The sequence below is a fragment of the Apis cerana genome, linkage group LG5 (genome assembly GCF_029169275.1).
Source record: "Apis cerana isolate GH-2021 linkage group LG5, AcerK_1.0, whole genome shotgun sequence".
NCBI lineage: Eukaryota > Metazoa > Arthropoda > Insecta > Hymenoptera > Apidae > Apis > Apis cerana.
In genome coordinates, this window is record NC_083856.1 from 8,210,707 (window position 1) to 8,236,571 (window position 25,865).

The 25,865-nt window shown below is 40.8% G+C and overlaps 1 protein-coding gene across 4 annotated transcripts in view; it reads left to right on the forward strand.

The window, feature by feature from the left end:
• The first annotated feature begins 119 nt into the window (after positions 1 to 119).
• The window catches only part of LOC107994407 (sodium/calcium exchanger 3), a 93,072-nt gene continuing 67,326 nt past the window's right edge, over positions 120 to 25,865 (forward strand). Inside the window, exons 1-2 of one of the 4 annotated variants that reach the window (XM_062074863.1) lie at positions 120 to 4,749; positions 8,120 to 8,392. In XM_062074863.1, the coding sequence (XP_061930847.1) occupies positions 3,410 to 4,749; positions 8,120 to 8,392 (1,613 nt within the window). In that variant the 5' untranslated portion in view covers positions 120 to 3,409. The remainder of the gene's footprint in view (positions 4,750 to 8,119; positions 8,393 to 25,865) is intronic. The other 3 variants (XM_062074862.1, XM_062074861.1, XM_028665084.2) reach the window with 3 other exon arrangements.

The window sequence follows — 25,865 nt, forward strand, 5'->3', positions numbered from 1 at the left end:
ATTTCAGAAAAATTATTTTTTTTTAAATGCTCTATAGGAAAAAAGAAAAAAAATGTTGAAAAAATATTTCTCTTTTTTTTCTATTAACTATCATCCTTTTCTACTAACGTAGTTTTATTTTCAGGAAATTTTTGTAATTGCATATAATGCGATCGGTAGAATCAGTGTTTGTTTCGTAATATTATTTTCAATATTTTTTAAAGCATAATAATTTTAAATTTAAATTATTATAGTGTATTCTCGCGAAAGTAGAGTCAGTGTTTGTTCGCTAATTATAATTTAAATAATAATATATTATTATTATTATTTTTTTTTTAAATATTTTTTTTTCGGTAAAATAGAGTCAATTAAGGTAATAAGATATCAGACTTATCGACTGGACGAAAATGTATGAAAGTATTTTCATTTTAGATCTCTAGATGGCGACACAGTTATGAATTTGCAATCGCTAGTAAAAAAATATTTATTTAACTAGAAATATACACATAATGCAGAACTAAAAAGTTAATGAGGCAAAGGAATTCGGATCTAATTCGTTATTTTTGATATTTCCAACATTTATAAATAACAGATATGCATATTAGTTATGAATTTAAATTAGATATATTTCTTTTATCTCTTTTCCGTTTTGTTAATTATCTTTTCAGTTCTGCAATAAATACATATTAATGTGTAATAATGTTGTAAGATAATTTTTCAATTTTGTTATGTTACATTTGCTATATAAATTTTTGCAATAAATATATGTTTACATATATAGACGTATTAATATCGAAACAGACGAGCTTAAAACGATATTCAATTAATAATTTAAAGCTTTTGCCAGAATTTTAAATATTTCTGGCATCGAATGCAAAATACAATTAAGAATAACCACGATTTAAAATTACATTCATTGAAGTCGTTAAAATGGTCAGATTGCGATTTTTTTTCTATATAAAAAGGAATTAAAATGATCCTTGAGCGAAAACAGCTTGTTACTCTTGAATTGATCGAAGAGGATTCTTCTAACGAGCTTGTCATCAAATTACTATCGATCTTCAAGATCGTTCGAGTATTTGAAATGCTCCCTTAACGGATAACGAGATCACTTGGATCGGAGATAGTTCGACGATACTGCAAAGAGTCTGATTTTTGTAACGAGAAGTTGAAGTACTCGTTCGACGAACGTACAACTACTTAGGTATTTTGTTCAGATCCTTTTGAAACGAAATGATTTCGTTGATCGATTTAAATCACATTTCTATCATTTCTTTGTATCAAAGCCTTTGAAGTCGATTCGATACGATTTTCCAAATTTAATTCTAAAATTTAATTATAATGTTAGATAAATTCGAACAAATTGCCAGAAAAAATATTTCGTTTCATATAATGGAATCTCGATCGTTAAGAAATCATTGTGAATTGAAGATGGTACGATCTTCGTATCGTATAAGATCCAGTTGTAGTTATCGCTCGCAATCTCTTGGATTTTCTCTCACATTCTCATCGAATATCTTTTCTTGTCAACCATGGTGAGATACATTAGGCTACCAAAACATGTCGAGGATTTGTTACGTGAAGGATGATGTAGACAAACGAAAAGAACGTTTTCCACTTAGGAGCCATTCGTTTGATGGATCATCAAGAACGCGCGAATCTTTTTTTTCCCTCTCTCTTCAAAATAATAATGAAAACGAAGAAAAGAAGAAATTTTTCGGGATCTGTCAATGTTCTTCTCCTCGTTATTAAATTATTATACATTTATATAAATAGTAGAATTACGTAATAATTTTTAAATTTAATGATCGAAACGTCGACGAACGTTTTCATCTTCTTCGCACTGTTAAAAGACTGAACAACGATTCGAAGAGATTATAGAAAAATACCACTTGTTTACCCACTTATATTTCAAATTACTGAGAATAACTGAGACTCTTCGAATGAAAAAGAAAAAAAAAAGAAGAATAAACTCGGCGTTCTTTAATAAAAAACGCGCTCAACCGTGGTTAAGGGTTAAAAGAGGGACAGGGTGAAGCGCGGAAAGGAAGGCTGAAGGAAGAAAGGAAGAAAAGAAAACGGATGGGAATCAGGGTGGAAAAAGGAAGTGTTACGCGACGCGACCACCGCGTTCCATCCAGTTAGATCTGGCCTAGGTTGACCAAGCCATCCATAGTGGCGATATGTCGGAGAGTGGGAGGTGTCCCTGCTGATCAGGAGTGTCAGTTGGGATGGAGGAAGAGGGTGGATGGGAGCGCATGCGCACCTTCTTAACCGAGTAGTACGAGTGGCAGGCAGGGAGTGTTTGCCTCCCGCGAGCGAGACAGAGATACGATCAAGAACGAGAGCGATTCTAAACCTCTGGAAAAGGATAGCCACAACGGACGGAATAAATGGAATAGCGAGAGAAGATAGGAGGAAAAAAAAACGAAACGAAAGGGGAGAGAGATAAAAAAGAAGAATAAAAATCCAAAGGATATGGAGAATACGAATCGAATGCGTCGATTCGCGAAAGTTGGAGAGAGAAGGCTCGAGTATAGGGAGTAAAAATGAGGAAGAGACAGACAGAGAGAGAGAGAGAGTTAGCGGCGCGCAGCGATAGCTAGAACAGGAGGGACGGAGAGCGGCCGAGGTCTGCCTCGTCTAGGCAGCTCCGAGAGTCTACTCCCACCTAGCTCTCCTCTTCCTCGCTCGCTTTCTCTCTCTCCTCTTTCAGTGTTCGTTCGAACACGGCCCGGTACGGTTCTGTCGCCCCGTGCTCGAAGGATTCTCTTCGTGATGGGAGCTCGCTGCCGCGGTGGTATCGGCAGGTTCCCTCGGTAGCCGATTCCCCGACCCATCCATGTCGCACGTCCCGTCAGGGTGACACGCGCGATTCTCGCTCGCGGTCCGTATAATCGGCACACGTATATATACTTATATATATATATACACACACACACACAAGTACACGTATATATACATACAATTCGGAGATAAATATCCGGGAGAAGATAAAGAAGGGGGGGACTTGGAAACGGAGGAAGAGGGTGAAAAGTGCGTGTCGTGGAGAGAGAGAAAGTGTATCGGAAGGGGGAGATAAAAGTGTAGGAGTAACGGTGAGGAAAGCGTGAAGCTGCGAACTCGTCGAGATATTCTGATCGATGGGGAAGAAATAGTGGTGAGAAGATCGCACGAGGGAAGGAAGACGCGGGTTCGTGCGACGTTTGTCGCGCGTTTTGGTTTAAAAGGGTTTAAAAAAAGAAGAAAGGAAAGAAGAAATTGTTTCGCCGAGATATTCGATTCTTCTTTGGAGTCGTAGTTGTTGGGAAATAATAGGGGGTTGTCGGGAGCCGGCGGGTGTCGTTATCACCGCGGACAATTCGATCTTTCCACGTTGAATCGCGAGGCTGGCGAACGTTACGCGCGCGTAAAAATCGGGAAAGGAAAGATGCCGGGAAATTACTCGACTCGTTGCGAGCCAGGTCTGGTTGTACCGATATGGAGGCCGCAGGAGAATCTCAATCTTTCGGACATAATCTTCCGCGGCTTCGTATACTTCTCCCTGTTGTTGTACCTGTTCATCGGCGTGTCGATCATCAGCGATCGTTTCATGGCGGCGATCGAGGTGATCACCTCGAAGGAGAAGGAATTGGTCGTTCGCCGGCAGGGTAAGGAGCCTCAGATCGTTGTGGTGCGAGTATGGAACGAGACGGTGGCGAACTTGACGTTGATGGCGTTGGGAAGTAGCGCGCCAGAGATCCTTTTGTCGATCATCGAGATCTGGGCGAAGAACTTCGAGGCCGGTGAACTGGGGCCGGGCACGATCGTCGGCTCGGCCGCTTACAATCTCTTCGTCATCATCTCGCTGTGCGTGTTCGTGATACCGAACGGGGAGACGAGGAAGATCAAACATCTGAGAGTTTTCTTCGTCACCGCCACGTGGAGCATCTTCGCTTACGTTTGGCTCTACTTGATCCTGGCGGTCTCGAGCCCTGGCGTGCTCGAAGTTTGGGAGGGCATACTCACCTTCTCCTTCTTCCCTGCAACCGTGCTCACGGCCTACGTGGCCGACCGCCGCCTCCTCATCTACAAGTATCTGCACAAGGGTTACAGGATGAACAAGAGGGGTGTGATCGTGCAGGCCGAGGCAGGCGACTCGGACGGCGGGGTGGAGCTCGAAATCAAGCCGCAGCAGGACAGTTTTCACAACATGATGGACGCCGACACGCCCGAGGCGAAGGAATTCGAGCAGACGAGGAGGGACTACATCAACACTTTGAGAGAGTTGAGGAAGAAGTATCCTACCTTGCCGTTGGAACAGTTGGAAGTGATGGCGCACGAGGAGGTGCTCGGCAAAGGGCCGAAGAGCAGAGCGTTCTACAGGGTGCAAGCGACGAGGAAGATGGTCGGTGCGGGGAATCTGAGCAAGAAGATCAGCGAAAGGGCGCAGAGCGACTTGAGCGAGGTGAAGGCCGAGCTTCAGAAGCAAGAAGCCGAGAGCATCGAGATCGAGAACGTGAACGCGATGAGAATCTTCTTCGAGCCTGGCCACTATACCGTGATGGAGAACGTTGGTAGCTTCGAGGTGGGAGTGACCAGAGCCGGTGGCGACCTGAGCAAACCGTGCACCGTCGACTATTGCACCGAGGATGGCTCCGCCGAGGCTGGTTCCGATTACATTAGCGCCAAGGGCACCCTCACCTTCGACTCGGGCGAGACCAAGAAGACCATCAAGCTGTCCGTCATCGATGACGAGTTGTTCGAAGAGGACGAGCATTTCTACGTTAGGTCAGACTTTTTTCCCCCGCTCAATTTCATTCCCGATTATCCTCCACTTTCATCTTACCCCACTCGTTTACGAGTGAAAAAGGAAGAAATGTTACTTCGAGATGGTCGAATCGTTTCGTTTTAAATAATGTAATTGGAAGTCGCGTAAAGAGTTTACAATCAAATATCCGCGATATCATATGTTTGGCAAACGCCAACATCTTGTCGGCAATAAATGGTTTCGAGTTTCGTGAACTTGGCACGCGCAACTTTCCATTCGCTCGGCCGTTCCTCGATGGCAAATAGCCTACTGGACTCACTCCATCTGCAAAATAATTGCTCCAACATTCTATAAAATCTCGTGTCGCGTTCAACGACCGATTTTCATTGATTCTTTCGATTCCATCGAGGTTGTAAACTGTTGCCGATTAATCCAATCGAAATCGAATAAAAAATGCATCTTCGAACGTGTACTCTCGTTTCTCGACTCGACGACGATAATTCTGACGCGTTAGGAAAAGAAAAAGAAAAAAAAGGAAGGGATAATTGCTATTCCGGAAAAAGATATTCAAGGGAAAGGATCAAGGACGCATGGGGGATCGGATTGCAGAGTTGCATGTACCCCCTAGTTTTATTGCCACGGTCAATAACGGCGCGGAAACTCGAACGAGCGCCTCTCTGGCGCACGTTAGTCATCTATTAAACCCAGAGACGCAATCAACGATTCGAAATTGCACCAAGCTTTCGAGAGACAATTTTTCTCTCTCTCTTTCTCTCTTTTTCCAGAGAGAGCCGACTGAACGAATGGAAAGATCCGATTCTAATGGAGTTAATTCCACACGCCTCTTATCTACTTTTGCAGATGTATAATAAAAGATGGTACGAATCGAACTTTGTCTTAACACTTGTAATATTGAAATTGCACTTCTCGTTCATCGTTCACCTTTGTGAATCAACGAAGAAATGTTAGCTCGAAATTCCAAAGTTACGTGTAATGCGGGGGCTCGTGAAACGCGTGCTCGTGAAAGGGTGAAACCGTTTCGTTGGTCGATGTAATACAACGGCGAATTGTCTTGGAGCACGCTGAATGCGTTCGTTCGGGAGATAGGAATGGGGAATCAAAGGAAGGGAACAATGGGTACCATGTTGGCGGTATTTCTGTCAAATACGTTGGACCTTGAAAAATCGTTGTGGCGGGGAAAAACGAGGCGGAGAAATATTACAAAATGTTTCCTTGTTTCGCGATACATTGAATCGAAACCTTGGAAAATCGGTTTTCATTTTTCCACCCTCCCGATGAAACTAGGTCGAGGTCGAGGAACAATATCCAACGGGAATATAGATAAATAAAAAAAAAGGAAATCGTGGTTGATTGTGGTGCATTGTTCCAAAGATCATGGAGGAATAACGAGCGTTCAAATTGATCGAACATCTGTGTTTTCTTTTAAAAGAGGACCTTGGACGATCTTCGTCGAGCCTCGATGCATCATACGGGGCGTCTGTTTAATATTCTATCGATCGATTCGATAAAAGATGTCGATACTTGGGTATAAATTTAACATAGGAAATACTTTTTGTTGGCCGACGTTATTTATGCATTTGTGCAGAAATTGGCAAAAAGTTGCAATCGAATAAAAATACAGATTCGTCCTTCGATTCTAACGAATCATCTTTTCACGCACGATGACAACAACGTTCGAAGATATTCCAATTCATTGCACGAGCTTTACTTTTCTCCTCGTACTTTTTTCTCATCGAATCGTGACCAGACTCGATTAGCATTCGCGAGCTTAGCAATCGAAGAGCAACCCGGTTCTTGGAAAACAGGAAGCGGATTCGATACACCAAGACGCTAATTCGAGAGCGTCTGTTGGCCGTCGACTAGCTAGCCACGATAACAAATTGATAACGATTGACAAATCGTCGGGGAAGTGCATCTTTCAATTAACTTCGGGCCGGATGGCGTGCGCAATTTCATTATCGTTTAAATTAGAGCGTACAAAGGGTATAGGTTACTTGCTCGCGGCTTCGTTTATAGATTGATGTCCGTTACCATCGTTTTATCGTGCCAATATCTGACAATTATGTTGAATCAGCTCGAAAAATCTTGGAATCGTTATTTTAATTCGCAAAGATTGCGTTCGTTCGAAGGATGTTCCTCACCTGTTCGACATCCTTATTTTTCTCCTGCCGAATCGGATGAGATTATTATAAATATTGTCAGGGCTTTTCATTTTGTCGAGATATCGTATCCATTCTCGAACTCGTAATAATCGATCGAGTTCGAGATTGTCAAGATTTCACATTTTCTGAAAAATCTTCGAAAGTTTGAAAGTTTCTTTGTATTTTATCTTATCCGACGACTTCTCTCGTCCCATGATCTGAGAAATGGAAATGAGATCGCACTTAAGTTTCTTTCTCGAACTTTTTAATTGAGCAGTTTTTTGATTTGGTAATTTTTCCATGGAAACTCCCCTGAATTCTTTCTTAGCGAAAGTAAGCGTTTCGTGAAATTCTCACCGTTTCGTTTCGTTGTTAAAGGAACCTCGAAGTAATCTCGAAGAACTGAAATTGTCTTTCAAAGAGAAACGCTGAAAGACTACTAGTTTTCCATCTTTTTAACTACGCAACATAATCTGTTCTCGATCTCGCGAGAAACGACAAGTCACGGCATAAATTTGTTTTCTTATCGTCTCTCGCGGTGAAACAAGATGGAAAGGTTTCGATAATGAGGGAAACAATGTCGCCTTTTCTTCTTTCGATCGTTAGAACGAAAGTCCAGGTCGAGGAGAGAGCGATCAAAAAGCACGAAAGAACGAAAGATTTCCTTCGATCTATCGCGTTTAAATACGCTCTCTGTGCGCGTTCATTACGAATTTCGAATTTTTCAGTCGTATTCGCTTCGATGAAGCGAAGAAACGGTTCGAAAACGGAAGCAACGAGGGCAGACTTGTTTCAAGTTACTTTCAATTATGCTTATACGACCGACTTAATCCAAACTTTAGAAGGAAAGCAATTAGGTTAGATGGGCTGGTTTGATCGGCGGAAGTATTCCATTGCGTTGCGGTTATGACACAGAATGCATACTCGTCGCTATGACAAATGCGCGGAGAAATTTTCTCTCAACACTAAATTTACTGTCATCGGTCGATCGATCTTTATTCTCTATATAGGCTGCGAATTTTTATTGAAAAATGTGCTAAATTATATACCTATACACTTTGTGTCGCAACACAAGTATCGTATAACCTATTCAAAAGAAAAAAAAAAAGAAATGAGATTGATAAATTATTTGGCATTGTTCAGTTAATTCTAAAACGTATATTTGATATATGCCTGTATAAAACACGTTGTTGAATTAAATTAACGATATCGATACAATTTGTTACAGATTAAGCAACGCGTCCCAGCCAGCCATGCTAGTTTCACCCAGTTTAGCGACCGTGATGATTCTCGACGACGATCACAGCGGCGTGTTCGGGTTCCCCGAAAGGGATATGGAGCTCGTGGAAAGCGTTGGCCAGTATCCTTTGCGAGTGATGAGATACAGCGGGGCAAGGGGGCGCGTGGTCGTCCCTTATCGCACGATCGAGGGTACAGCTAAGCCTGGAAAGCAATACATGCATACCGAGAGCTCCCTCACCTTCGAGGACAATCAGACCGAGTAAGTGCGATTAATTTGATTATAACTTTTTCCCTTTCTTTTTTTTAAGAATTTGTCCAACTTCGTTCTGTACAATCGGAAATTTGTCAAAGGAGAGAGATCAAAGCGGAACTCTTACCGTTTATATTTATGGATAATTAATCGATCGGTTAATGCATCTGGCTCGAGGGTGAAGAACGTGACTCGAAGTTTAGGGGATGAATTTCGAATTTGCCCCCTCGTGGACACGAGGGAGATTTATCGGCGACCTTAATTGGTTTCTCAACCGGTAGTGGCGGCCGTTCCGTAAAGAGCTTTAGATTAGGTAATTCGGTGAGGGGGATAGGCCATTGCCAGTTATTAAGTGCGTTTTTTTTTTTTTTTTTTTTTACTAGGACGAGCGTGGCATTCCATTTTTGGATTGCACGATGAACGCGTGGAAAGATAGGGAAAGCGCGTGGAAATTTATTCTTGGCCTTAATCGAATTTTCTAGCGCGATGGAGCAGTCGGGGGGCGCGGTGGTGGCGCGTTTTTATCGAGCGATTTTATCTCACGCGATTCCAATTTAAAATTATTCGATGCTTATATCCGATATCTTCGAGTGTTGCTTATTATTTATCGCGTTCATCTTGACTAGGATCGGAAAATTTGACCTCGCTTCCTCACATTTTCAGCTCTCGTGGTGTTTTTAGAGTTTTTGTAACACACGAATGAAAGTTGACGAGAGCGAGCCGACTCGAATCGAAAGTTAAGTTTCGAAAACGCGTAGAAAAGTTATTAAGAAACGGTACGAAAAGCTTCTTGGAATCGTGTGTTTTCCCCGGAAATTCTTTCTTCCGTCGCGTTACTTTTTCCGCATCGGTGCAATGAATACAATCGTAAGAATAATCGAGAAGGAAACGACGATTCGAAGGATGATCGATAACCGTGCACTGTACGGAAGGTAACAATAAGCCTATAGAATTGAGAGGCGAGGTAACGCTCGGATATTATGCATCGAGTCGCGGATTAATGGAATTTAAAGCTGGTTGGCCGGCTCGATCGAATAAATTAAACCGAAACTCGATGGGCTGAGGTATAAACGCGGGGTGGCGATGTATAATATCAAGGAGCGGCTGTTTCGTCGCGTTCGAATCGATTGTTATCGTATTCTGGTTCGTCGATTATCAATCGTTGGACGAATAATTGGAGCGTGGAAGGGCGCTCGAGGGCAGCGAGGGCTCGTTATTGCATTTTAAAAAAGGCGATTTACCACGCATTCCAACAATTGCAAGTGAACAAGAAATTTTTGTGGGAAATATATTGCGAGTTATTTGATTCGTTTTCGATTCTAACACTCCAGTGTTAACAATGCACGAATGAAAAATATTGAAAAATTATTTAGATACGTCTTCGATCGTTGTGTCTGATCCTTGTTTCACTTAGACGTTTTCCTTAATCCTTTCGAAACAAATTTTTCTTTTTCTTTTTTCTCTTTTTTTTTTTTTCTATGCGATGTCACAGAAAAGAATAGAAAAGAAAATAGTAGGTTAAATCTGATTTTCAGATTTAACTATTATATTTCTACGTTCCAATAGCCTGTTTCCAGTAAAATTCCCCAGAAAAATCCCCCAATTCTTGGAAAGTTTTTCCTAAATTCACAGGAGCACTTTATAAAAACTTTCTAAATTTATTTCGAATACCAGGAACAACTACTTTCGAGAATAATAGTTTGGAAAAGCGGGATTCGCGTTCGAGTGGAAGGATTCTTGGGAAGGATATTTTACAAGCGAGTTCGTTTTCGACTCAACGTCACTTTCGTCGATCAATTATCGATGAAATATGTTCTTGTAAGCATCGATCAAGCCCTACTACACATCGAGCCTGACTTATGACCCCCTTCCCTATTCTTCCAATTCTCAAAACTTCCAAGCTTCCTAAATTTATTTCGAGGATTGAGAAAACAATAGCCACAAGATGGAGAAAAATGCTGCCGCAAAATTTATCGAGAAGCTGGAAATTTCGGAATTGGACTTCGTCACTGCGATCGGCAATCAGCTTAACGAACGTGAAACGAATCGAGGGGGAAATTAGAGAGGGAAAAGGCGAAGAAATCGAGGCCAGTAGGCAACGATAATAAGGGATCGGTTTTAGCTGAATCGTGGTCACGCGCGACCCCATCTCACTTTTTACGACCCCATTAATTCTCTTGCGTTCTTTCGATCGTTGTTCTCCTTTCCGTCGCCTCTTTCCACGCCAAGATTCGAGAGTCACGATAGAAACCACCACCAACTGGCCGCCTATGGGTGAATTACTTTTAGCCGAGAACTACATCACTTATCTTGCCGGAAGAAGGTGGCTTTTCTACTTCTCGAGAGAAACGAATCGTTTCCGGGTTGTGTAAGTAGTATCCTTTCCGATCGAGGTAGGCTTCCATTAAATTTCTCATCGATTCATATCAAAGATGTTATCCGAATTTTTTCGAATCTTTCCAATCTAATTTTTTGCAACTTAATCGATCCTAAAAACTTTATTCGACTCAAAATCAAATTAGTCGATTATCGAAGAATGTTCGGGTCTCGAAAGAAATTTAAATTTAATTTTAATATTTTGTCGAGCGATATTGGAGTCCAAAAGGAGTTTCCTTCAGTAACGATGACGAGGGAGATCTTTCGAAAAAAAGCATTCGAGGATAATTCAAAATATTACAACTTTTTGAATATTCACAACGTCGCGAATACGGATGGAAAGACTGGAATGTTGCTTAAAACAGAGGTACAAGTTTTTTTTCTCATTTAACAAGAGCGAGCTCGGCCGATTTTCGCCGGATCCTCGACGATTGTGATCTCGATGTACAATACCCAGTTCGCGAAAGAACACGAAGAACGAGGAGGCGGTATTTACGAGATATCCGGAGAATTTCACGGGTCCAGAATAAACTGGAAGGGGGAAAGAGGAGAAAGAGGGAAGCGCTGCGAATGGCGCGGAGATTCGTTTCATTTTCGTGCGTTTTCTCGAGCTTTCGCTCGCAGTTTTTCGAGAGTGGCGCGATGAAACACGAAACTCGTCATCGTGACGAGTCGCCTGCCGCGAGATAGAATTTTCTGTTCGAGACAAATGACTTTCGTCTCTTCCACCGTCCGTAGAACGCGGTGAAAAGTCGAGGAAGAAGCAGAATAGAATGGTGGAGGGTTTCTTATTCTCGATACACGATATCGTGTTGCTTCCTCTTTTTTCCTGCCTCTCTCGAGATGTTGTTTGGGTTGACAGAAAAGTTTCTTCCTTGCGTTATCCTGACTCGTCTCGAATAATAACTAATTACGCGTATTAAGTGTATTAACAAAAGAATTGGAAGGATTTATGACGAAAATTGGATCTTGATTTCAATCGTGAATTTTGTCGAAGAAAATTTAAATTTAGGAATTCGATCAGGAATCGAACCTCGAATTCTGCCAAATCTCTTTTAAATGGATCGAAAGAAAATACGACAGTGATAACTCGATGTTGGCGTTCTTGGTATTTATAGAGTGAGAATAAACGACGATAATATTGATAATACGAGAAAGGGGAGGGGAGAGGAAGAGAAACGAAGGAAAGGGAGAACATGGAGAGCCATTGAACAAATAAAAAAAAAAGCGCGAGTCTGTAAGTGGACTAATAGAGGGGCGGGAAGCCCGTAAAATGCGGCATGTTACACCCCTGCGCGCCCTTCGTTCCCCTGGCAAGCCTGTTAACTTCTCAAGTGCTAAACACCCTCGTATCTCGGCTGCTTCCAATCTTTTTCCACGTAAAAATATACTCCTGTTTGCCCTGTCTGAAAAATCAAGCGATTTTTTCTCGAGACGGAAAGAAAGAAAATTTCTATATTTTTCTTTTCTTTTCCTTTTTTTTTTTTCTCGTCTCCCCGAAAAGGAAATTATCTTCGACTTGTACAAATACAATGCTAGAATTTCTTGGAAATTAATAAATGAAATAATATATTGTATCGAACACGTTTCATGGTCACGTACGTACGTTCTTCCCTCGATCGAGTTTACGAACCTGAAGCCAGAAGCACCGGTGTTATATTATCCCGATGAAAGCACGAGCTTTTAAAAGCACGTCTATATCTTTTATAGAGAATCTGTCGATAAGTTTGCATCTTTCGAACTGATAGATCTAGTCGGTTGCTCAATAATACTCGAAGAATCGACGTTAATGGAATAATTATATCGTCAACTCTTCCTCTCTTACGTTCTTCGATACACATCGATATCCTCGAATCGATCATATTCTCGATCTCAAATCCTCAGATCCTTTCAGATATTCGAAATTTTATTCTCCATTCGTTCCAAATAGATGGTGCAGAGGGGAAAGTTGATTCTTGCCCCTTAGAAAGTTAGAAGATCGATAAGAGAGTGGGGAAAGTAATTCGAAGAAAGGGGGCGAATTTCTTCTCGAAATATCGTTCCACGCGCGATTTTTCAAACGGAAACTTGCTATCACGAGGCCATTCCTGAAACTTTGATCCATTTAACGGCCATTCGATTTTCATCGGTCGAGAATAGGTGAAGGAGGGGAGGGAGGGGAGAAAAAAAACGCAATTACTCGACCGTTCAAATATTTACCGAACGACGAAACTGGGGAGGATTCCGCGTGAATCGAACGTGTGGTTGATTTCGGTAGGGATTGGTTCCAGGTGCTACAGTTGGTTCGTGGAACAGCTTTGTTGTTCCAGATGCGATAAATCAACGTCTCAGGACCGATTCCAATTTTCCTACGTCGTCCTTCCCCGATGGATTCGACGACTTTCTGGAATTTGCAATTATCCGGGAACGCGAGCATGGTACGAATTACCATTGGATGAATAGGAATCGATGAAGGATCGTATTGTAAATTGTATGTACACCTTTTTTTAATTGAATACCGTGCAGAACTCCGATTATTGATTTTTCCACGAAAGACAAATTTTTCTTCTCTTCTTCTTCTTCTTCTTCGATTAATTCGTTGTAGTGTAACGTTACGTAATAATACGAAGAATATAATTATTTTAGAAATTTTTGATAAGGGAATATCAACGGATAAGATGTATACGATTGTGACGTAGTTATGAAAGTTAAAAAAAAAAAAATTAATGAATTTCAATTTATCGTTTCGCCAATATTTTTTTTTTCTCTCTTCCGCCAAGAAGTTTTACACGTATTATTAATTTTTTTAATGAAACTTTTTTTATCATATTTATAAAATTATAATCACGTAAAGGTGTTATTAAATTACACGAAATGCAATATCTCCTAATCAATCGTATACATAACTGCATTGATATGCAAATGCTTTTCGTAGCCGTTGTGTAATCAACGTGTGCCTTCGTTACCGGCCTCATTATTTCATAGTTATTATCTAAATGTATCCCACAGTAATTTAAATTACCTAATTCCCTGCTATTGCGCTATTATTAGACGCGTATCGTTTAATGATAAATTTACAATGCACGTCGATCAAAAGCAAAGACAATATATTTACTTAGAAGAAACGTATTCGTTTAGCTGATTAAAAAAAAATCAATCAAAAAAGGTATCCAATAGGATATCCGTTTCGTTCTATTCGTTCGCGCATCCGAACGAGTCACGGAGCGGTTGGAGGTCGCGAAAATTGCGAAATCGACTCGCGTCGATGTTTCACGGAACCGTGAAACGCGCGAAGAGGAGAGGAAGAAGGAAGGAAGGAAGGAAGGAAGATTCTTCGAAGACGTCGACGCTCGTTAAGAGGCTTTGGAATCGGTGAACTTGGTCGACGTTTCCGTCGATCGCGAGGAAAACTCGGCCAAAAACTCGAAGGTCTCGAAGTCGAGAGTCGGAAGTTGAGAAATTCCATTGAATGGAAGCAACTTTTCCCCGCCTCTGAACTCGCTCTGTCTCTCATCGATTCGAATTTGAAACTCGTCACTCGCCTTCCTTCCCCCCGCATAGATAATTCGGCCAATTCACATGCGACCGCGGAGCTTAGAAGAATTCGATTCGATTCCAGCGAAATTTTAAATTCGATCCCTTGATGGAAATGTTCCGTCAACCGTGAAAGTCTTCTATTTTCCACTTTTATGTTTTGTCACGGGAATCTAATCGAGCAATATCGATTGTTCACGACGATGCAAAGATAGAACGATTGGAAGGTTAAGAAAAGCGTGTCAATTTCAAATGGATCGTCGTGCGAGTATAAACGGTTAAAATGGAAACTTGGAAATTATCAGATTTTTTCATAATTTAAACCTCGAAAATTCAACTCATTTTACCGTTGAAAGACACATCTATCATGAAACTATGTTCTACGATACATGAGTATCAAAGGAGATCGACTCGCATTCAAAAACTTTTAACACGTGTGATTCTGAAAATCTGTGACGAGCAATAATAGACATATTTTCCTTGTATTACGTATAAAACTCAAAAAGTGGAAATATCAGAGCCACGTGAAACGCAATACGTAGAAGAAAACCGTAATCCTCTAAGGTTACATAAATTCCAACAAGTTAATACAGTGTTCATAGATCATAGTATCAGAAGATCGAGTGAATCATCATCCATCACGAATCGTATTTCTCGTAGATAGTTCACCAATGTTCCACCGTCCTCGTGACGACATTCTTCGCGCGTTCGAATACCAAGTGCGTGGATGGTGGTTGAAAAAAGGGGGTTGTGGATCATAACGGAGTTAAGATTGATCGATGAATACACACACTGGATATTCCACGCCCACGATTCTCTCTCTCCCTCTCTCTCTGCCGCGTATACAGGATGCGTATCCATCTCCTCTCCCTTCTCCACCCTCCTCGACGATCACACGTCCCAAATTTACGAGCGACCCGACCATAATTTTCCACGGTTTTGCGGAATGACTTCGATCGTTTAGGATCCACGGGATAAGTGCTCGGTCTCTGGTTGCTGCAAATCATGATTTTCGATCCGAAATTTTAAAGGGTATCGCCTGTTTTCCACTTTTTTTTTACTCGTTGGTATTCGTGTTTGAGATGCGTGTTTGATTGAAGAAGATGGAAGAGAGGTTTCTTTAATCGAAGACAAATATTCCATCCCTGGCCAAATATCCATTTCGATCCACTTTCGCGTTAGATGTTTCGTTCAGCCTGATGTACGAGGCACGAACAAAAAGTTGGGATAATGTTTCGCTCGTTACAGCGCTCGATAGTTTTAGTATCCCTTGGTAAACGAGAATTTGCAAAACTTTTGAACGAAATATTTTCCTATTTCTTGAGAAAAAAAAATGAAAATTCACTTTTAAATTATCCGAAACGAACTTTTTAAGTTTAAATAATTACTTTGCCTTTGCTAATTTTCGTGCTAAATATTCTCGTTATTCAGAATTCATGAGAAATTTCATTTCAAGGATCGATGGCTGGATTTCTCCACGATTGAACGAAGAAGAAGAAGAAGATTGAGCCACTTAAAAACGTATTACGTATATAATCACTGTTTTCCAATCGAACGGAAAAACACGAAAATATATTTTTCGTATTGCGTAACAGCCATGTTCGGCCGCCGTTCGAGTTTTTAAATCCGGAAAGAGCGGGTTTCTCCTGTGCCGTAAAAGGGGCAAGAAGGAGGGGGAGAAGAGAAATGAAAGCGAACGACCCACCTCTAAAACGTGAGCGTGAATGCTGACTTAAGCGGCTTGCGAGAGGTTGCCCTGCGGATGGAAATATGAAATAACTATGACCAAGCTCGCGGTGCTCGCGGAATGAACGTAATATCGCCGCCAGGATCCTGATGGGATTATCTTCTCGGCCCACGCGTATTTTTATTATTAGAGATGTTGAATAATGATCGAGAGAGGGATCGTGAAATTTGCCTCCCCTTATTTCTTCGTCGAAATATCACGAAAATTGTAAGCAATTGAATAACGAATAATTCCGAGTGAGCGCGTTGAAACGGATTAATTTCAATCCTAAAAAATATTTCAGGATTTTTTTATGGGTAATAAACGCCGCGTGTTATTGAAATATCCTATAATATATATATATATATATCTCGAAGGTAAATGGGCGCACGAATTGGCTGACTCGTGACGGATGTAATTGCCGTGATGTTAATTTTAATCGTTGGTTAAAAAAAAAAAAAGAAGTGAACGAAAGAAAAATTCATACGCAACGAGAACACTTCGCGATCAATTCCACGATAATCGGAGGAGCAAAAAGAAAACGCGTCCTTCGATCGAAGAAGAAAAAACAAAGATGAAAGATATTGGTAAAAATCGGTAACTTATCAATTCGTTAATTATTTCCTTCCCTTGCATTTCTTCGTGATGATCCACATATATCTAGCATAACCTGTCGTGTATACAAACCGGTGCACTTTCGCAAGCGTATCCGATTGCACGTGGAATTAGTCTCTTTGGGATATCAGTTGTCAGTCTCGTTGTTCCCATCCAACGATCTAATTTTCCCGCGAAAATCGATATCGTACGAACTAAGGGGCATGTTGTCGCCAAACCCTCTTCTCCACCCTCGTGGCCCAGACACGGACGATTATTGCAAATTCTGCCGGATTTATCACTCTCGATGTGCTGCCGGCTGCCGAGTTCCACCTTTTCGAGTCGCGGATTATCATGGATATTTCATGGTAATCTCGCTATTTGCATAATCGAACGTGCAACTTTTCGAGAATCTCGATGTCCTCGCGGCCGAAATATAACGTTAGGAGGGGGAGGAAGCACTCCGTTGGATTCATTCGAATTATTCGAGTGGAACCTTGGCGGAAGAATTTCGGATGGGTTTTAAGGGGAAGCAAAAAAAAAAAAAAAAGAAGAGGGACGACGAAGCGAATACGTTACATGACGTATTATACGTAGGTGGCCTATCGCTTGTATGGATTGATAAATCCATACTGTGAAAAAGCGACAGACGGACGGACTTTTATGCCTGGATGACAGCCGTTTCGATATTCAACGTCGACCACTTTTCCCTAGAATGCCGCTTTATCGTCTCTTCTACGTGTCTTCTATGTATATTCCAAACCATTTGCCACGTGTATTCGAATATATTTTTATTTTTCTCATTCTGGGAACTCGTGGTGGATACGATCGAATTCCTTAACTTGGCGATTTTTTAAACGTGGATCTTTTTTTTTTTAATGAAGATTATTTCCGATACCAGAAACTGGTCAGAAAATATTCTTGAAAGTTTCGCATTCAAACGCAGTTGTCGCGATAAGAGTGATTTTCTAAAAATTCCAACTAAACTCGTAAAGAAATTATCGATTTTTATTCGATAAACGGTACTCGAGGACGAAATTGCGCGTTTAAAAACAGGCTCGAAAGTTTCGTAAACGGGAGAAAGAAAGAGATTTCCCATTGGAAAGTTGTTTTTTCCATTTATCGAAACACGTATATAAAAATAAGGACGCGAAAGTTGCGGTGTGGAAATAGCGATAATGCGCAAGTTGGCAATTGGAAATCGGACGGAAAAAGAGGAGAGGTGGAGAAGCGTGGAAAGAGAGGGATCGCGATATTACGTTATTTACCTTTTCGTCGCGTCTCCGTAGGCGAAAGTGCTTTTATAAATGCCGTGACAACCCCTCGGAAGCACTTGATTGCCGGAGGGTGGGTTTTGCACGCTTCAAAAGGGCGTGGTGTCGCTGTGATCGTTTATCCGTGATCCTGTTATGAATATAAAAGCTCGTTAATTGGATTCGGTCGTTTAATCGTAATTGTTGTGATTCGTTGACGAGTGCATGGCCAACGAACGATTTTAAAGAAGAGAACTTAATGTGCACCTCCTCTCTTGCACCTAATTATATATTATACGTCATTGTTATCGTAACGTTTATTTGAAAACGCACCGAGAAAAGGAAAAAAACGAATCGTATGTAACGAATCTCGCGTTTCATTTATATTTTGTCAATAACGTATCAAAGTAGCCAATAACGATAAATATATAACGATAAAATAATTTAATTCTCTTCGATCGGTGTATCGAACCTACTGTTACGCCATTACGAGCTTTTTATAATTTTTTTTTCGCCGTTTCAGAAACTTCGACAATGATTTTTCCCCAATCGAACGAGCTTTAATTATTCAAAGGATTGGAAAAATCGAGTTACTCGATTCGATGCTATTATAGCGGATCCAGTTAATAGAATTTATTAACATACGTTTATTAATTAACGATTTAATAATTTCGCGTGTCGATCGTTAAAAGCGCAACAAGAATGCGCACGATTTTTACAGGGATGTACGTAAATTCGAGATTCTGATCGAAGGACAAAAGATTCCGATCGTGGGTAAAAAAGGAACCACGCAAACGTGAGAAAGAGAAAAAAGAAAAAGAAAGAAAAATTCGAGGGAAAATATTTAGAGGAGAAAAACTGGAAATCCTGGACGGTTTGATCGTTCGACGCGAAGGTCTCTTCGGAATGAGAAACACTGAGGAGCGAGCGATTCGCTGGGTGTTGAATAATTCGGGTGAAACTTTGCCTTCCAGCCCATAATCCCGATCTTGGCTGGAAGTCACGTTTAAAATTTCAAAATTTCGCGGCGAGCTGATAGGCCGGACGGGGGGAGGGGAGCTGCTACTTATGCACCGTTTTCAAAGCGGATAAATTACAATCGCGGTCTGCCATTGTGAGGATTCTCCCCGATCTCTCTCTCTCTCTTTCGTCTGGAAACTCGTTAATTCCTGAAAACCGAACTTGACCACCGAAATTTCAATGTTCCTCGAATATTCTCGAATGTTAATTAATCTCTCCTCTTTGGACGTCTTTTTGCTAGAATAGAATATGATTCGTCGTTCGATCTCGATCGGACGGGATCGTTGTTAAAAACTTTGTGAATTCCCGTGTTAAGGAAAGGAATCTCTTAATTTCGAATCTTTATTTCCTTCGTTAGGACACGATCGTTGTCGTCGAGACGACTGAGAAAAATTTTGCATTTTCCTATCACGATGAATTGTAATAATTTTGATTGTTGACAATGTTTGATTATCGGACTGCTCGTGCATCTTGGAGAAGATGCAGCGAAAAATTCTTAAATATTATATATCCACTTTTCCAACAAATTTTTATAAATCGTTATAAATGGTGAGGAATTAATCGGTTGGAGAGATTTTTTTCCCCCTCGAACGAAGATAAGGGGAATGCAAGTCGATCCCCTAAAAAAATTTTATTAAAAATTATTAAAAATTCGCATCGGCAATAATGCTGCGGCATTAATTACATGAGGTATCAATTAACGAGGGTACAGAAATGACAATTACTTTTCATCCCGATTATCTCCGTGGACGTTTCGAAGTGCATCAGTGACACGAGTTCGTTAGCGTCATTTGACGTATGAAGGTTGATTAATTAGGTAGTCGCCGCACGATGGGCTTATTTAAACGGGAAATTAATTATCGCCCCGCATACAGGGCAACAGAAGAGCCCACGGATAAATACCAAATCCGCGACCAGACACCGTCCATTGTCCGACTAATCACCGAGCGCAACGCAACAATGTACGTCCGCCCTAACCCCCATCGGATACATTAATCTTTGTCCGATTTAGAAAAGATGGACCGAATGCAAATAAAGCTGAACGTTTGTCAAACCGTTGAAAACAGAAAGAATCTGTAAGAATCTCTCGGTTAAACAGCTTAATTTGCATTAAATAATTCAGTTATTCACTTACGACTATCCAACATGGGAGGAAGATGATCGAAATCGAAACGAATTAGTCCGAATTATTCCGATGTTGCAACGGATTTAATAAAGATCGTAGGTTGAAGTAAGTGTACCGTTTTACCACGTCATCGTCGTCAAAATTAACTCGATAATTGTCAGCGTGTCGAGTACTATTTGCAGCCTTTAAATTCGCTTAGCCACACGTGTCGCGTGTAAATATACATAGGTATATAGGTGTTCGCTTTTCGAAAAAGATCCAATTATCGAGATGTTCGTTGGTTTTATTTCTTCTTAACCGGAGCCCTCTTTAAGCGGAGAGTTGGAATTTTATTTGAGCGAAATCACTGAATGAGAATGAGACGAGTTTGACACGATATCTTGGTCGTTTTGTCAACGAGAGAGAGAGAGAGAGAGAGATCCGTCTGGAAGGGTTATCGCAAGCTTGTAGGCGATTTTCCGCATGATTCGTCGATGAACGTCGAGCCCTCCATCGTTGGTTGGAAAAACGATGAAAAGTTTTCGACCGAATTCCTTCGCTCCCTTCCCACCGCGTCTCGAAGGCAATTCTGAAGAATTCTCTGACATCAAGATTTACCCAGTTGCTATTTTCGTTACGTTTGCCGCGCAAGTTGGAGTAAAAAAGCAGACTGTAACTCCGCGCGAGCGATTTAGATCTGGATCCCCACCTGCTATCATCGATCGCTGCCAAGGATATCTTTATTCTTATGGAACGTACACACGAACAACTTCCTCCATTAATTTATTCCATTAGCGTAATGAAAAACGTGAAAAATATTGAGAAATGAAAAGTGTCTTTTACAAACAAGTTTCTTTATCGAAATTAGGAAACCACGATTGTTCCTATCCCGTCGATATTTTCATGATATTCGTCTTAGAAAAAATTTCAGAAGGAAATTTCAAAATTGCAAAAGGAAGCAACGTAAGAAGAAGAAGAACAACAACAACGTTGGAACCGCGAGGATAAAAAGGCGAGGACAAGATCTTCCCTTCTTTTTCTTTTCGCGCGAAATCCAATTGAAACTACGATGTGTTTGCAACGGAGAAAGGAAGAAAGTAAAAAAAAAAGAAAAAAGGGAGAAAGAAGCGAGGTTACTTTCCTTTCTTTTTTTACCTTTTTTCTTTTTTTTCCGTGGGAAATACCGCGCGAGATACACAGACACCGCGTGTTCATGCGCGAAACTACAGCCCGCGATGTTACGGTCATATATTATGCATACCCGCGTATACATACACGGCGTTACTCGGGATGTTCTAAAACCCCTGTATACCAGTGTGACGGACAAACTGCAGCGCATATACATGCCACAGGCGCCAGGACTCACAGCTGCGACAATGGGCAAGGGTGGTGGGCAAGGGAAGACGATTTTTCACGTCTTGAAACGTCGCGAGTTGCGTCAAACTTGGTGGATAAAAACTGCTGCAAGAAGAGAATTTCGTTATGAAAAATTATGGAGGGAGGCGAGGAAAAAATATCGCGTAAATTTGTTTGAAAAAAGTCTTTGAAACGTTTCTCGGAGGTTTTCAGTGGATTTCTAAGCTTGACTTTCGGCACACAGAATTGCTATATTCTACAAGAAGACAAGCGGTGTTTCGTTAATTTAAAAGATTTTGCAAGTTATGAATATCACGAAATCATTTTTCATCGATCTTCGTACGAGATTATAGAAATGAAACAATATCTCTCGCGAAAAGGTTAAAAGAAGTATCTGCAAAATAATCGAAACTTGCTTTGCGTCATCGTTCGATATCCTACTACGAATCCAACCTTACCTTTTCAGCCATTCATATCGCCAGTTTTAAATAATGAAGCATAAATCGTTGGAAAAATAGATAGCGGAAGAAAGGTCTGGACGTTCGCGTTCTCCTTTCAATCCGGCTTCGATTCCAAAGCTTTTTCCCCCTTTTTTCCTCGCGAATCTCTCATATCGCGCCATCCAAAAGTTTCCTGGCTACTTTTCATCCCTCGGCATTCATCCCGCCGGAATGCGGGATCTTGGAACGATAAATCTTCACGGTTCGATGGATCCTCGAATTATTGCACATCGCCCCGGAGGCGGCAACTTGGCAAACTCGTGCCGCGCGAAAACTCCGTTGGAAGAGTTTCGTGGAAGAGGACACCGGGTATAGGACGCGTTTGCTCGTTGCTAGAACAATCCGTGGTAGAATGTGCGAAATCTGAACAACAGAGAGACGCGCGTGGAGGCTCGAATCGCGTGTGCACCCTCCCGAAGAATTTGGAGCCGGCGGGATTCGAATTATGTCAAGTACAGGCACCGCGCGTGAACTCGCTTCAACTCCGTGACAACCGACACTGAACTTTTACCCTCGTTATCGGTGCGCATCGCTTAATTTTCAAGATATATTCGCGGACGAGGGGCTAATTTTAATTCTCTCTGCAATTACGACGCGAACACCTTTCTCTTTTCTTCTTTTCTAACTCGATAAGAAGATTCGAAGATTTTCTTTCGGGTGAAAAACAGGAGTCTAAGAAAAGAAAAATTCTCGTTTAATCGTTTAATGCATTTTCTCTTCCAACTTCGATTTATCGAGTAAAAATCTCTCGAGGATGTGCGAAGGATATTACAAATTTTAGAAATGTTGGAGGATAATTAGAGGATTTCAACACGATAAAATTAATATTTTCGAAGTTACAAACAATTCTTCTTCTTCTATCCAACTAATTCCTCCGATCTCTCAGAATTTAAATTTCTTCTCGATCCATTTGCGTAAGCATAAGTGCTCATCGAGATTGTTCGAAGCTCGCACGAACGGATCTTGGCTTCGAGGTTGACGCAACTCTCAAGCGCAAAGTTTCCGCAACGCGATGCAAAAAAAAAAAAAAAAGAAAAAAGAGAAAATAGAGCAGCATATGTGAGACGCCGAAGCGGATTCGCATTTACCGCATGAAAACTTGCACACGGAGTTCGGCATTATTTACCCTTCCATCCGAGTGATATTTCAGAGCGTCGGTTGTTCTCGTTAAAAAAAGAAAGAAAAGAGAAAAGAAAGAAAGAAAGAGCAAAAGAAGAAAAGGAAGAGAAAGAGAGAAACGTTTTGATTAACCACCCATGGCCATCCCATGGTAATTCTCGAAAAATCTCGGTTTCCTTCCTTTTTCCAGCGTGGTGGACGCCATTGCGGCCGAAATACACCGCTTAGAATATTACTAAAACATACGCCAGATGGAAACGAATGGATTGTGGCCAGGCAGCGAGAAATATGTTATCGTTGTTGCTCGCAAATGTAGCAGAGATTGAAGATAGAAAAAGGAATCTCGCGAGTTCTTTCCATGCCGTTTCGAGGTTCGATCGAGCCCGTATCGATTTCTCATTACACACGGGAAACACCTGGTTCATGGTGTAAGTTAAACGCTTCTGCGAAATACGCTCGACGATCGGGTCGAAATGAAAGAATACTATTCGTATCGCTCCGTGAGTATTTTCCAATACTCGTGTTTGTATGATCTCGTCTCATCTTTTAATTATAATTGGAAAGTTTAAATTTTCGTATTGACAGGGTCGAAGAGCAAGGATAACAGTGAAAAAAAGTTTGAAATCTCGAAATCTTCGGGTGATCTCGCGATCGAAGCATTGTTGGAGAACAAACGCAGAAGTATTGAATAGGAAATATCGAGATTAAAAAGGATTGGTTTTAAAGATAGTTTAAGGATCGAAATCGTGGTGGAATTCTTTGTCCAGGGGACAAAGCTTAAATTTTTGATTGCACGTTTATAAGAGATCGAGTCTGTCGGATTTAGGACGTATATTTTGGATATCTATTACTCTTTTTTTTTTTTTTTTTTTATCTTATGATTTTATTATTCACTTTGACAGATTCTCTTCTCGTCGAACGAAGATATTTTACGAGATCTTGCCGATTCGATATGATTCTAATAATAAAAGCGATTTGGAGTAGATGTGATTCGTTTCCCTTTGGTCAAATTTAAATTAAATCGATCTCTAACACGTGTCTGCTATACCAGATAACTCGATCCCATTCAAAGCTGTTGCAATGATACGAGCTACGGTATTTCCATAGCGAAAAATTCTAAACAAGTACTAGCTCGTAACCACAAAGGATAGATTCCAACGAACGTTAAAAAATCGAAGAGCCGTCTCTTTATCCGTATCCCGTTCTATATCTACTCGTGTCCGTTCTCATATCTCGCTTGTGAAAAAAAATCCAGTTTCGTATAGATTGGATTCGGTCTCGTTTCGAGGAAACGAGATCCTCCATGGATCGATCCATTGAGCGAGACGTAAGCTGGAGGAAAAAAAAAAAAAAGGAGAATCTGAAAAAAATCCGCGTGAATCGGTTGGTGGATCAGTTTTTTTCTCGCTGCGTCTATGACAGAAATATTTTTATACGTTACATACCAATACGATGAATTTTCAGAAATACGCGATTGCTTTAAAGATGGAATCGAAAGAGGTCGATGTCATCATAAACAAAATTAATTAATCCGCCACTCGACGATTTTTTTTCCAGTATCCCTATTATTTTATGTAAATTTGTAATATCAATCGCGGCTACCAGATTCAAAGTGACGATCGATTAAATGAAATTAAGTTAAATTAAATATTATATTCTAATATCTTTCCAATTCACAATCTCGTTTCTTTCATATAATCTCCCCAAGTTGAATCGATCCATCAAAATCGTATTCTCGAGTGGACAACAACAAGAGTCGAGGAGGGGAAGAATCAGGTGGAGCGATTTTAAAAAGAAATCGATAACAATCGGTTGAGAGAAAAACGGATTGGCTGCGTGTTACGATATTTTTATCGCGCTTAAACGATACGAAAATTGTCCTTTCTCTTCGGCCTGTAACGGAGGGCAAGGCCGACGGATCGCTCAACCTTGACCGGGGGGAGAGGAGATGGGATAGGAAAATTGAATTCTCGCAGAATCCGGATGGAGCGCCTCCGTAAATAGGAGGAGTTCGTCCTCGTAAAATGTAACTCTGTTTTTTTTTTGCCCGGTGACAAGATTGGAAGGGAGAATTTTATTCCACGACCATTTTTCGCATGGCTGAGATTGCCACGCATCTCGTTTCCGGCGGGCAAATCTTGTTTACACGGGAGGAGGGGAGGCGACGTATATATAAAGTTATTCCTTTCATTTCCATTACGAATTCCTCATTCCATGGAGGTTTAATGTCGCGATTCGATGCTTTCTCGTTTTCTCCAGCGCTGTTTGAGTCGGTGTCCAAGGGACGTTTCTAAACAAAAACCGGTCAAAATGGGTCCCATGGCTGGACACGAATTCGCATCGATAAGAAAAAGAAAAAAAACCTTCTCAAATTGACAAATCTTCGAGCGAATTCGAGTGATTTTTCCCATCTCATCGGTACTTTTATTTTGATAAAATTCATAGAACACAGGATAAGGATAAGGAAATTTAATTGGGCCGTTTATATAATAAAAGTTCGTTTAATTCATTATTTCCATTTCGTTGATGATATTGTTGTTCGTACGAGAGGATTTCACGAAACATTTTCCCTGAAACAACGTACGAAATATTAAAAATTTGGAAATAATAATCGCTTATTCCTATTATTTCGAATCGCTTCATCGGAATACATTTCATCTCGATCGAATTTCTTTTTATCATACGCTTCAAACTATGTGTACAAAAATATTTGCTAAACATTTCACCGAACAAACGAATAAAACGAGACGGATAACTCATATATAATATCATCAGGAAAAAGGACATTTACGAAATTCTATGTTGGATTCTCGATACTCTGACCCGCAAACATCGATCCCAAGATTATTTGACAGGTTGGAGCATCATTAGCATAGAGGAGGAGTTGCCTTAGTCAATTTTGAGGATGGCGAATAACATT